General features: G+C 34.0%; 1 protein-coding gene across 1 annotated transcript; it reads right to left on the bottom strand.

Moving 5' to 3' along the window:
• Nucleotides 1-7,285: 7,285 nt before the first annotated feature.
• Nucleotides 7,286-12,833, bottom strand: LOC104101001 (uncharacterized). The gene is made up of 3 exons (XM_009608396.4): nt 12,138-12,833; nt 8,883-9,068; nt 7,286-7,860 (listed from the first exon to the last, which is right to left on the bottom strand). Exons 1-3 carry the CDS (start codon nt 12,735-12,737, stop codon nt 7,567-7,569), a joined length of 1,080 nt encoding a protein of 359 aa, XP_009606691.1. The 5' UTR covers nt 12,738-12,833; the 3' UTR covers nt 7,286-7,566.
• Nucleotides 12,834-14,336: the final 1,503 nt, after the last annotated feature.

A 14,336-nucleotide genomic window follows, 5' to 3' on the forward strand; every position in this document is an offset into this window, starting at 1 on the left:
ATCAGCATCAGCATATCCCACTAAATTGAAATTACTACCTTTTGGATACCATAGACAAAGGTCAGTGGTGCCTTTTAGGTATCTCAAGATCCTCTTGACAACAGTCAAGTGAGACTCCTTTGGATTTGCCTGAAATCTAGCACAAAGGCCTACACTGAAAACAATATCAAGTCTGCTAGCAGTGAGATATAACAAGGATCCAATCATTCCCTTATACAACTTCTGATCAATAGATGAACGGTTCATCTACATCCAATTTTGTGGCTGTTGCTATAGGACTGTCACAATCTTCCATTTTAAACCTTTTAAGAAACTCTTTCACATACTTCTACTGATGGATCATAGTTCCATTTGAATTTTATTTAACTTGTAAGCCCAAAAAGAAATTAAGCTCACCTATAATACTCATTTCAAATTTACTCCCTATTAGTTTAGCGAATTCTTTACTTAATTTATCAGTAGTTTCTTCAAAGTTTATATCATCAGCATATATCTGAACTACCAAGAGATTTTTACCTTTTTCTTTCAAGAATAAAGTATTGTTAATTTTACCTCTCTTGAAGCCATGCTCAAGCAAGAATTTTGATAATCTTTTATACCATGATCTTGGAGCCTGTTTGAGCCCATAAAGTGCCTTGTCAAGCTTGTACACGTGATCAAGACATTCCTTGCTTTCAAAGCCCGAAGGTTGCTTGACAAACACTTCTTCCTTTATATAGCCATTGAGGAAGGCACTCTTGACATCCATCTAATGGAGAGTGAATTCCATGTAAGCAACAAAGACTATAAAGAGTCTAATTGCTTTCAATCTTGCAACTGGAGCAAAAGTCTCATCATAGTTTATGCCCTCCTCTTGACTATATCCTTGAACCACCAATCTTGCCTTGTTCCTTGTAACTGTTCCATCTTCGTTAAGTTTGTTTCTGAAGACCCATTTTGTGCCAATTACTGATCTGTCCTTGGGTCTTGGTACCAGATGCCAAACTTGACTTCTCTCAAATTGGTTGAGTTTATCTTGCATTGTATTCACGCAGTCTATATCCTGCAATGCCTCAACAATATTTTTAGGTTTAATAAGAGATAAAAAAGTATCAAAAGTACAAAGATCCTTCAAAAAAGATCTGGTTTTGATTCCAGAGGTAGGATCAGTAATTATGTTCTCAATGGGATGAGAACTTTGATACTTGTAAGGTTTCATAACCAGCTAGTTTTCCCAAGATGTTCTTTCAATGTTTTGCTGCTGAGGAACAGGTTCATGAACAGGTTCCCTCGAGGTTTGAGGATCAATTCCTCTTTGTTCAGTTCCCACTGTCAAGTTTCCATGGGTGGAAGGACCTGTTCCAATACATGTTCCTTCCTCTGATGCAGCTCTAGTTTGGGCTGTGGTTTTATTTGAGTTTCTTACTAGCCCAATTGCTTCATCATCATGTTCCTGCCTCTTAGAAAGAATGTTAGTTTCATCAAAAATCACATGTACATCTTCTTTTACATACATAGTTCTTTTGTTATAAATCTTATAAGCTTTACTATGTGAAGAATATCCCAAGAATACTCCCTCATCACTTCTGGGGATCAAACTTACCTAGGGAGTCTTTACCATTATTGTGCACCAAGCACTTGCATCCAAATGCCCTAAGATGGGATATGGTTGGTTTTCTCCTTTTAAGTAACTCATAGGGAGTCTTTTCAACAAGAGGTCTAGTCATGCACCTATTTATGATGTAGTATGCAGTGTTCACAGCTTCTGCCCAGAAACTATGGAGCAGTTTACTAGAAAGAAGCATAATCATAGCCATTTCTTCCAATGTTCTATTCTTTCTTTCAATTACTCCATTTTGTTGTGGAGTCCTAGGAGCAGAAAAATTATGATTTATGCCATGCTCATCACAAATTCAGCAAATTTAGCATTCTCAAATTCAGTACCATGATCAGACTTAATTGATGCAAGTTGATTACCTAGTTGTTTCTGAGTTTTTCTAACAAAAGAAGTGAACATGTCAAATTCTTCATCTTTAGATGTTAAAAACAATATCCAAGTAAATCTAGAGTAATCATCAATAAGTACCATAACATATCTCTTACCACCTCTGTTCAATGTTCTCATTGGTCCACAAAGATCCATATGGACCAGTTCCATCGTTCTGGTGGTGCTTACCACTTTCTTGCTTTTGAAAGAGGATCTTACCTGCTTCCCCCTTGCACAAGCCTCACAAACTTTATCTTCTTTGACCTTAATGTTTGACAGCCCTATCACCAAGTCCTTGGAGACTAGTTTGTTGAGTTGACTTAGACTGGCATGTCCAAGTCTCTTGTGCCAAAGGAGGGGACCATTATCCAACACACTAAAGCAAATGAGTTCATTATCTGAAAGTGTGGATAGATCCACAACATATATGTTGTTCACTCTTTTTCCCTGCAAAACTACCTTGTCAGTGGTAAGATTAATCACAAAATATTTTGTAGAGGTGAATGCTACCATGTTACCTCTATCACACAATTGTGATACACTTATTAGACTATACTTCAGTCCATCTATCAAGTAGACGTTCTTAATAGAGTGAGAATCAGTCTTACCTACTTTTTCAACCCCAATGATCTCACATTTCTTCCTATTTTCAAAGGAGACATTACCTCATTTTAAGGTCCTCAAGTGAAAAAAACTGGTTCTTGCTTCCTGTCATGTACTTTGAGCAGTCCCTATCCATGTACCATATTTGGCTGCTCCCCTTTACTTGGACATGCAAAAGGAAATCAGGGGTTAGTCTTAGGAACCCAAACTAGTTTGGGTCCCTTTCTATAGGTAAAAGGATGAATCAAATTCTTTTTAGCCCAACTTGGTAACCTATTCTTCCCTTGAACAAATTCTTTGTTCTTTTGACTTACCTTTTCTTTTGCAGTGCATTCACTTTTATAGTGATCTGTTTTACCACAGTGTGTGCAAATCTTGTCCTCAGGAAGTGTGAGGTACATGCTTTTGGGATCCCACTAAGGTGCCAGGTTCCCAAAGCCAAGTCCTCTTCTGTTGCTACTATGGTGTTCTTGTAGCCAAGAAAGTGCATCGGAGGACCTGTTCCATTTACAAGTTCTATCTAGCTCATGCTTGACCTTGCTTAGATTCTCCTTTAGGATTCTTACCTACTCATCCCTTTTATACAGCTCATCTTTTATTTTTCCTAAATTTTCTTCTAGAGTGAGTTGTGTGTGATCAGCTGTCTATTTACCTGTTCCTAATTTCAGTTTCTTCATCAGATTCTCCAATGGCCATAAGTGCTTGTTCATCCTCATCATCATCATCTTCTGAGCTTTCATCTGAACTTTCTCCCCAAGCGTCGACCATAGCCTTAGTTGATCCTTTGTTGTTGTTTTTCCTGGGTTGAACATGTTCCTTCTTCCTGTTCCTTCGTTCAACTCTTTCCTTCTTCCATTCAATTTCTCATAAAGGACAGTTCTTGATGTGGTAATCAGTCTTTCCACACTTGTAGCAGCCATCATTAGTTTACTTCTCGGGGGCTTTTGACTTGCTATAACTTCCACTTCTTGAAGAAACTTTCTCTCTCCTCAGGTACTTCTTGAAATCCTTGGTGATCATAGTCATTTCATCATCTTCTAGATCAGAACTTTCAGTGATTCTGAGTGCCAATCTCCTTTTCTTTTTTGGTACATCCATTTTTATGGTTTGTCTCCTAAGTTCATAGGCAGTGAGATTTCAAATTAATTCATCCAGTGGGAGAGTGGCAATATTCTTTGATTCCTGAATGGCAGTGATTTTGCTCTCCCAAGTGATAAGCAAAACCCTATTCAGTATCTTCTCGACTCTATCTTCTTAAGGAATAATCCTTCCAAGAGACTTTAGCTCATTTGTCAGTGTCGTGAACCTTGTGTACATCTCTTGAATGGTTTCTCCTTCCCTCATAGAAAAGTTCTCATATTGAAAATACAGTAGAGTTCCTATGGATCTCTTCACCTAAGGTGTTTCTTCATGAGCCACTTGCAATGTGTCCCAAATTTGCTTAGCAGTGGTACAACTTTGGATTCTGTTGTACTCATCTGGACCAAGTCCACAAACATGTCATTTCTTGTCTTTAACATTCTTCTCTCATTTCTTCAAGTCCTCAGTAGTGCAATCCACTATTGTCTTTGGCACATCTACTCCTTTAGCATTTTTCTTCAAGGCAGCTAGTGGACCATCGGTGACAATATCCCATAGCTCATAGTCCTCTCCTATAATGTGATCTCTCATCATGTTTTTCTACCAAGAGTAGTACTGGTCGTTAAAGAGTGGTGGCCTAGCAGTGGATTGCCCTTCTCAGTTTTCAGGTGGTACACTCATGTTGATCTTCTCCTAAGGTGTAAGCCTCTTCAAGAAGAACCCGCTCTAATACCTATTGATGTTTTGTACTTCAATGCCACACAAGAATGGGGGTGATTTGTGTGGTGTCTAATTTTTGTGTGCACTGATTATAGAAGGACCTGGTTCTTCTATTTGTTCCTTATTCTACTGTTGCAGAAATAGTAAATGCGGAAAGTAAAGAACACAAGTATTTTTACGTGAAAAACACCCAGCTCAAAAGGTGAAAAAACCACAACCTACTACTCAGTAGGATTTTTCCCAACACCTCACTAAATTATTGAGCCAAAACAGCATTTACAAAATTCTTTGTAAATCTAATGATTACCTCTAATCCTGTTGTGGCAACTGCCTCTAACTGTTGTGACAACTTCAAGTTAACTCTAACTTAAATACTCAGAGTACCTAATATAATTGCCTCTAGATAAAGCTGAAAGGTACAATTTGAAAAGCCCTACTAGAATTGAACTAGAATAAAAGACAGATACTTGAAACTGGTTCTTCTATATGTAGCTATAGGTTCGCACACTTGAATCACACGAGAATTGTTTGCAAAATGCCTGGCTATTTTGCTCTCAACTTACGTTTAACTTCAGTGTTTGTGTGTCACCTGTAAAATGAGAACATCCTGTAATTTATAAAGTTTGTAAAATAGGAATAACTAGAGTTCTAATGCTATACTCTTTCTTGGTGGAAGAGTTCTAGTTATTTTCAACTTCTAACTCCTCCCTTATCTAGCATAGAGTTCTCTTCGAGTAAGGAGTCCTCCTTATCATGTATGCAACCTTTTCGTTCAGGAAATATCATATATAACCACTTAAGCTTATCTCCTTCACGTGTATGCCTTGTGCTTGAATCTGACCGTGTCTACGTACTCTATGTATGGACCTGGTTCATGCTTGAGTTCTTTTATTAATCATCAAAACATACTTTTCTTGGGTCCAGCTATATAGTTGGTTGACACTATCTTTGTCCATCTTGGACATAAATTAACATATTTCTGGCGTAAATTAGGCTTTGTCGTGTGGCAAACACGAGCATGAAAAATGATATTGTGTAAAGCTAATTGGTCGCGTCACCGAAGTACATATAATATGACCATTAGAATTAAATTAGTTAGTGCAAAATACAGGTGCTGCCTAAAAGGTTATGCTTTAAGCATAACCTGATTTTGAACCAACTTCACTAATCCGTTTGTCTTTTACTATACAGCTTTTCAAATAGATTATAAAAGTTCATGTATTCTTTAATAAAATTATAGGTGCCATTTGATTTTTGTTAATGCTTTGCTGATAAGTGATAAGAGAACTTGCATATGTACTTTGGCATGAACAATGGTATTAAGAAGGCCTAGCACCCCCTCCAAGTGTTGGTTAATCTCGAATGAAGACCAAATTATCTTTAGGGGATTGATTCTAAAGCGACTATACTTATTTCATTGCACCTCTATTATATATGTCTGTTAATTTCGATCCATAAATGTGTAACTCGTCTTACCTATTCAAACATGAGCAGATAGAGCGGGTGAAGTGTTAATTTTAGGGCTAAATGGATGAGTAATCCATCCACAAAGTTGGATCAATTATTTGAACTAAATTAATACTAATCTCATATCAACTACAATAAGAGTTTTTGTTTACCCTCGTAAACGGATAAAAATTAAATTTGTTTGTGGTTTTAAGAATACGTGGATTAATTCGATACAAACGATATTGCGTTAGATTAAACGGATAGAGGAAGTAATAAATTATCAAACCACTTGAGGAGGGTGATTCCGGACTTAACAACAACCTTAATGAAATATCCGCCCTCGATTTTTGACTCATAATGACCAAGCACTGATGAACAAGAATAAGAACTTTGAATAATAGAGAAAATAATAGTAGATTACCTTGATATGTGTGTTACAATATCGTTAGTGAATAATCAGACCCCAAGTCCTACCCTAGGTACAATTCCATAAAAGATAAAAATCTTCCGTTTAACTAATCACCGAATTTTCGCTGGTACGTGCCGAGATCCACGTCATGATACTCGACTGGTCACGGATATCACGGCCTTCTGTTAATCGTGCTCGGTTGTCCGATAATGCTCTCTGAAGTCTTTTGGAATTTGGACCGATCCCGGAGTCATGGCCCCGACATTCCCGAGGGCGGGCGTTGTGCCCCCGGACCCTGGCCCGATGAGACCCTTGTCTCGATTCCGGTTCCTTATCATCACGCCTCTCGCTCGATTTACCTTATTAGAAACCGGGGTGTCCCATAGGCCCGGTTTCACCCGTATACAATTTTATCAAAAAATCAAATTAATGCGAATAAATGGTTTTGAAGACATATTTCTATTTATTGATGCTATTTTCCGTTTTGTCCAAGTAGGATTCGAAGTATCGGTTTTATCGGATATAGAACTCCTTCCGGCTGTGGTTTATTCAACCGGCGTTGAAAACCGAAATGGATTCTTTACAAAATGAATTACTTCTACTAAATAAGGTTCCATAACTTACCAATATATAATTCTCCTGCATTCTAATGGTGTTCAACCGATTTGTCATCTTTTTTGGGACGTAGCGGTGATCCAACCATATGTGTTTTAGAGGTGCTTTAGACAGATATACATCCCTTCTTTCTTAATTAAAGATCATTATCATCTTAATAATATATAGAAATTAAATCGGTCGCCACTATTAGATATGTAAAGTTTAGAAATAAGTCATTATTCCATGTCTGATGTCTTTCCCCACTAATCATCAGTCATCACCACCAAAATTCTATTAATATCTTCTGTATCTTTTATCGCCTATGATATATGTCAGTAAATTTTAGGTTTGGTAAGCGATGACGCTAAACTAATAACGTGGGCATAGCCAAGGGATTTTGCAGTATATACGAAGATTGATATATTGGAGCTCCTCTAAGTTAGCACAAGGTAATATATATAGGTAATGAATTAGCAACATCTGCTATATATACAATAAGCAAAACTCAAATGCCAATCTGTAGTAAGCCAAGTTAAACTAATTGACAATACAAAATCCTGCTATTTGGAAGACAAATTTGAGGTAAAACCACATAGAATTTTATATACTACTTAATGGATCTTTTGGTATCCTTTACAAAAAAAGGCACATGACTGAGAAACTTAAAGGTCGAACCTAGCTCAACAACACCGATAACACTTTCTCCATGTTCTCTTTTTTCATAAACCAGTTCAAGTTTGAATTAAGAAGTGAGAACAGTACAAGTGCTGTTATAAGCTTGGGTTCTATGTCTTTTATTATAAGTATTATGAAGAAGAAGGAGGCACTCGATTTGGTGATGAAATTTGGGTTTGATAAGACCCCAAACAACATGGAAAGTTGAAGTGAGATGCACGCGTAGGAGGAGAGGCAATCCTTTCCCAGATTGGAGCATGTCTTGCATTATTCTACCTGCCCCATACATTGCCTTTTCCCTTGTCCCTACATTTAGCTTGAAGTATGTTTGCCCATTGCTCCCTGCAGATAGCTCTTCTCCCTAGCATGGAACAAAGACACATGTAAAAAATATTTATGTAATCATATTACTTATAGAGTAAGCACAAGTAAACTTCTATTGATAGTTAATAATAATTTGGTAAAAATAGTAACTAATCTATTATCATATGTTAAACTTATATAAACTTGTTGTCTCATGAAAGAGGAGCTCTAGTCCAGAATATATCTTTTTTGGGCAAAATACATAAAGTGGTTTGTTCAGCTGAAACTAATTAGCTTCGCTAGCCAAAAAAATGTATAAAAACTATATATTATATGTATATAATATACATATATATAAAAAAATTGTCTGACTATTATCTTTTAAAGCGGCTAAAAATATACATTTCTTATATTTGTTTTGTTAAAGTTGAAAAAGAATTTTTGACAGCTTCATTTCAGTCAAGTTAAAATGAGAAGGAAAAAAAAAGAGTTATAACAAAAAATGCTGTTATTCTCTTAAAATGTAGAATACATGGTAAACTTAGCAAACATTGTATGAATCATGGGTGTCAATTTTGACCCAAAAAATGAGCGACATATTTATTTAGTGATTAAAATGAGTGTAGCCTAATCAACCATCAAAGATGTTCGGCAACTTGGGCTGTATTCTTAGCCCAAATCAACTACTATGACACTTTTTGTTGAAAAACTGAAAATGGAAGGACAAACACATACTTTCAAATGTACAATATAATTTTAATATAATACACAACAAATCATGTTTCTACCAACTCAATTATATTGCTAAAATTTAGAAACAAAGTAACCAGCAAGCTGGAAATTATTTGAGGTTACACAGTAAAATACTCTTAATTCATCTTCATCCAACTCATTTTATCCTAGTAACTCTAGCTCATTTTAACTTATCCGAATCAAAAGTTGTATGGCCAATGCTGAAAATCAAAGAAGTTGGATTCTTTTTTCTGATGAATTAGTTAAACTGCATATGCTGCGGAGACATATAATTAAAATAAAAAAGAAAATAACATAGATAAGAAAGTGCAATTGGTTAAATCTTACTTGTGCTAATATGAAAGGGACCCTTCCAAAATACATTTCCATTGCAGGGGGTTGAATGTAAAGCCCAAACAGCTTAGACTTGTTATCTATTTGTAAACTCATGGAATAATTGCATGTAAGCATTTTGGTATTTACACCAGTTCCATCCACTCCCTCTCTTAATCCAAATTCACGAACACCAGCAATCTACAATAAATAGTTACATAAAAATAATTATTTAAGTAAAATACACTAAAAATGCAAAATTTTATTAATGCAGCATTAATGTAATACATAGTTTAACATGTGATAGCAGATTAATTAAGAAATATTTGTTCTAAGTGAGAAAAATGAAAAGTTAAGTTAATGCCAAGCGCATATCTTGTTATTGACATGATATAAGTTCTATAAAATAACACTAATGCAAAGTAGTGACATATGATAGACATTCAAAGAAGATAGATTATTTCATTCACTAAAAATATCAAATATCGGTTTGATAAATAAGCTTGTATGCCACTCAAGAAAGCAAGAAAATGAATAGACAACACTAGTTTTTTGTAGCTTAGACGAGGGGTGTACATGGACCGGGTTGATTCGGTTTTTATCAAAATCAAATCAAACCAACTATATCGGTTTAAATTGATTCGGTTTTACCGAGTTTTTCGGGTTTATGGATTTTTTTTGTTACATGAATATTATTCCAATCTTACTTTGTTAAAATTATAGATAAAGTTTTGATAAGTGAATATATGTTTAGTAAATATTGAAAAAATTGACAAACATATGATCTATTAAAATATTCTAATGGGAGAATTTTTTTAGTAACACATGATAGTTATTTTCTTAGTCGTATAACAATAATTTTCGTTAATGTACGATTTCAAGGTTAACACATGAGAGGATCCCAAATATTCTAACATTTTTTTAAATAAAATTCAATATAAAGTCTTAAAAATATATATATAAATTATATATTTATATGTCAGTTTGGTTCGGGTTTTTTTACTCAATATAAAACCAAGTCAAACCAAACATAGTCGGATTTTTTAATCGGTTTGGTTTGAATTTCCGGTTCGTTTGAATAGCGCTAGCTTAGACAACTAAAATAGCAGACACACACATGTCAAACATGCTTCACTATTCTTCATCAAAATATCGTATTATTATCTGTACTAAAGATACTGAAGAACTGCAATTCAATGAAAAGGACTATATTTTTCCTTCATCAATCATTATGTAGCAACATGCCAAGTATTCTAGCATAAAAATGGCGATGCCAAATGTAGAAAGGATAAATGAAATGATGCTTTAAGTTATGAGTGGCTAATGAGGCTGAATTCCACAATTGTAAATAAAATTTTGTCAGAAGGGATTGATATGATACAGATAAAACGGTGTTAGTAAGAATTAGTTTGATATAAACATTGAGTGTGAGTAAATATATTTTCAAAAATTAAAGGTTAAAGATAAGGAAAATGTGCAAATATAAAAATTGAATGTTTTCCGACCAAAATGAATATTATCCCATAAATCAAGGATGTCAAAGAAATACAACGGCTTAAATATATATACTTTTTGACATGCTGAATCTGAGATAAATTCTCTGATTATTAATACTCCTTTTTTTAAAAAATAATACCTGTTCTACTTTCTATATTAGCTGATGTTGGAACAAAAGTAAAATATATCTTTACATTTTTTCGTTCTACTTTTAATATATCCAAAAGGTACTTCGAGGTTCATTTTTGTTGTAAAAAAAAGGCTTCAACAATTTGACGAAGTCAAATTGAACATAACTTTTTCCACTTTTAGTTAAAAATATAATAAAACTTAGTAACTTACCTGAATTGTCATGTCAGAACTTAACGGGATAGCTAAATTGGGATGGATTGAATGGCCTTTTCACTACTATAGTTCTTTAAGATAAATAGATAAGAAGTATTTTACCCTCTTCCTCGCTACCCAATTACAAATATTCAGTAACTAAATTTGTCTCTAATTTGAAATTTCCTTCGGACTTTTTCTACTAACCCGTTCCAGAAACTATTTTACATTCGGTAGCCAAAGATGTGTATATAATTTGTACAATTTTTGAATATAATATACATAATGTATATATATACAAAAAATATATATTTTTTCGGCTATTATTTTGAGAGCGACTATACAGTGTCAACTTCTTATTTCCTTCTTTTTCCTTTTCCCGGAATTTTGCATCTAATTTTTCTTTTCTATCTTTCTACAAAGAACCCTGCCCACCATAAATCGAAGTGTTTATGGAGGGTGAAGTACACAAATAGCTCTCACAGTCGATAGTTTTAAACTTTTATTCTTATTTGTCCCATAGGCAGAACTTCGAGTTTAACAAGTGTTGCCTCTCGCCTGCCTCGTGGTCAATATTTTTAACTTTTGATTTGAAGTTCTACCCACGGAGCAAGCAGGGGTCAAAAGTTAAAGACAACCCTAAAAGTATCATATATCTGCAATTCTTTGGTTTCCGAACCCAGCATTATCAAGCCCAGTGGGGCTTGAGTTGGACTTCCTTATAGGGCCTCATGTGGAGTTTATATCGAATTTAGGGCCCTTCACACCTTCTCCAATTTTTCTTTACTAAATGAGCTTTCATTCAAAAACGCTACCCTCGATTTGACACCTTAGGTCTTCTCAATGCCTTTACCAGAAATCTTATGTCCTTTCAACTTGGAAAGTTTTCCCTTTTCAAAAAATCCATATGTCAATCGTTTTTAAATAATTGAAGCAAATTTGGTAATCGAATACTAGAAAATCAACCAAAATATCTTCTCCAAACAAAAAATCAATCCAAATGTAAGCTTTCAGGAACAGACACAAAAGTTGTCCAAAATATTTTGAAACACACGACTGTTTTCCATAATTTTTTTAATAAAAGGATCTTCAAAATGTAAGCCAAAACCAAATCCAAACGCCATATTTTAATTTGGTACTCTAGAAAGATTAGCTCCTAAATGATGTCTGGCCTTTCGAATAGCAATGAAGGAATATAGTAATCATAAAATAATGAATAAATGACAAAAAATGTATAAGACTGCGCTTCAATGGAAAACACAAATATAAGTAATAAAATCTAAAATAATCATTAACTACTAGTATGGTGGAAATGTTGAAATAAATAAGCTTAAATGGGTCGGGGAAAGGCAACATTGAAGGTAGGAAGTGCTTCTATTTTTAATGTGCTTTACGCGATCTAAATTCGACTATAAAAAGAAAAAAGGAAAAAGATGATAAGATTGTTACCTCAAGAGAAACCTTAGGTGCAGGGGGCTTTGTGGCAACGTAGAAAACTACCAAAGCTATTATCATACTCACAATAAGCCTCCAAGTTACTTGCAAAACAATCCACGGTGTCGAATCCGAATATCCCAAAGAAAAAAACCTCTTCCAATTTCCTTTCCCATAATAATAATCCTCCTCTTCATATTCATATTCATCCTCATATTCATTCCCCTCTTCAACACTATTACCATTTTTCCCATGTAGCAATAATATTGCACCACACTGTTTCTCATGATCAATCTCAACGTTCTCATCATTAATTCCTGTTTCATGGCTCTGAAGCGAGTCACACGATATCTTCTTCTCGTGATGTGAGAATGAATGGTTAGATCCACGAGACGAGTATCGAGAGAGAGCCAATGGACCGACCTCGGGTTGAGGGATTGGGGAATGACATACTGAAAACTCGTTAATATTATTGTTTTTGTTGTTGTTATTATTACGAGTGAGTTCTCCGCTGTTTGCATGCGAGATAGTAGATGGACTTTGGACGAAGTAAAGTGTATAAGGAGAATGTCGAAACAAGGCTTCCTCCTCTGAATCCATCCTATAGTTAGCCATGTTTTTTGAGATGAAATTTAGAAAATGAAATAGGAGAAGGAAAAGAAGAAGACGAAGAGAAGGAAGTATGATTTCACTGACAAGTGAAAGTGTCTTTGGAGGGTATTTTAAAATAAGAGAAAAGCAAATAAAGAGACGTTGCTTTTGAGGTTGGCTTTGCTTTACTTGAGACATCATTACCCTGAGTTTGCAAGCCTTACCACATTGTGAAACTCAAAGCTTTTTAATTATTTATTTTTTAAAACTTAAATTCTTTTACTTCTCAATCCTTTTTCGTTTAAGCATTATTTAAGTGGATTTTGTAATCATAATTGTGTATTACATGAGTAATACCGGAAAAATATTATTACTCCTAAGTGATAGTTGAAATTTAAGTTTAAAAAAAAATCAAATTGAAAATGTTACGTACCAAATTAAAAAGAGTCATGTGATAATGAGGAAGGACTGGGTTACTATTTTACTTATTTTAATCTATTGTTGTCTTTTTGTGGAAAATAACCATAAATTGGTGCCTTCAACGAAAAGATTGCTCCCTGTTAATCTTCGGACATGTTTGGGAAAAATTAATACTTTATAGTCACTCTTAAATTAAGCGAAAAAGAATATTCTTTATATATATATATACTTTTATGTATGTTATTTTCAGACTTATCTAATCGTCGCTTTCTAAAAGTGATTGACATTTTTTGGTAAGTGGAAATGGTAGTATGGTCACAGTAGACTGTTCATTTGCATTAGTTTGGCCACTTTCACACGATAATTTTGTTTTTCCCGAAAAAACTTCTGCATCTCAAAGTAGAATTGGAAAATAGTAGGAAATTCGAAAGAGATAGATCAGACCAATTCTTTCACGTATCATTATTGTTGCACCAACTAATTAATTTCATAATTAGCTGAACTGGAATATTCATGATCAGTTTTAAGTATATTATAATACTTATTATATTTTAGTAAATTAAACTAATATAACACTATGTTAACAGATTATAAAGATGTCAAATTAAGTGGAGATATAAAATAATTAATTATACAGTGATTGGACTCCTTAGAATTTTGAAATTTCATTAAAGCAAAAATGGTAATAAATCTTTTAACACACAAGCTGAAAAAAAAGAAAAGAATAAGAGGTCATAACTAACGATTCATTTGTTAAATACTATCTCCTTCACATTACATTTTACTTCTAATTTTTTTTGGTTACGTCCCATTTTATTTTGAACATATTATTAATGTAAGAATCGAACGTTTATTCTATTAAAATGAAAATGGTGTTACTCTTTAAATATTTTTTAGTGTTTGTATAAGTGAAAAAACATCGACTTGCATGTGCAGAGTAAAATATTCTTTTAAAAAGTCATAACCCTCTATTATTTCCTTAAACTTAAAGATTTCTTTCATGTTTTCTAAAAGTGAAATGACTTTCTTGATATTGAGCAGAGATTAAAAATAGCTCTCTTTGCTGGAGGTTATTACATATAGTGTCAAAAAAAATTCAATAATCTTGATCGTTATGAGAAGGTTTCACTACATCAATTTTCAACAAAAGCAATTTGTTATTCTAACTATTGGTAGAAGCTTTTCAATGTAAATTGTAGCAAT

Source organism: Nicotiana tomentosiformis, chromosome 1 (genome assembly GCF_000390325.3).
Source record: "Nicotiana tomentosiformis chromosome 1, ASM39032v3, whole genome shotgun sequence".
NCBI lineage: Eukaryota > Viridiplantae > Streptophyta > Magnoliopsida > Solanales > Solanaceae > Nicotiana > Nicotiana tomentosiformis.

What these genes read in the sequence shown, in the direction of transcription:
- LOC104101001 (XM_009608396.4), bottom strand. Translation starts at nt 12,737, where the DNA reads ATGGCTAACTATAGGATGGATTCAGAGGAGGAAGCCTTGTTTCGACAT. An exon ending in CACCTAAGGTTTCTCTTGAG is followed by an intron (nt 9,069 to 12,137) that starts GTAACAATCTTA and finishes TATTTATTGTAG; the next exon opens with ATTGCTGGTGTTCGTGAATT. An exon ending in TCCCTTTCATATTAGCACAA is followed by an intron (nt 7,861 to 8,882) that starts GTAAGATTTAAC and finishes GTTCCATGCTAG; the next exon opens with GGAGAAGAGCTATCTGCAGG.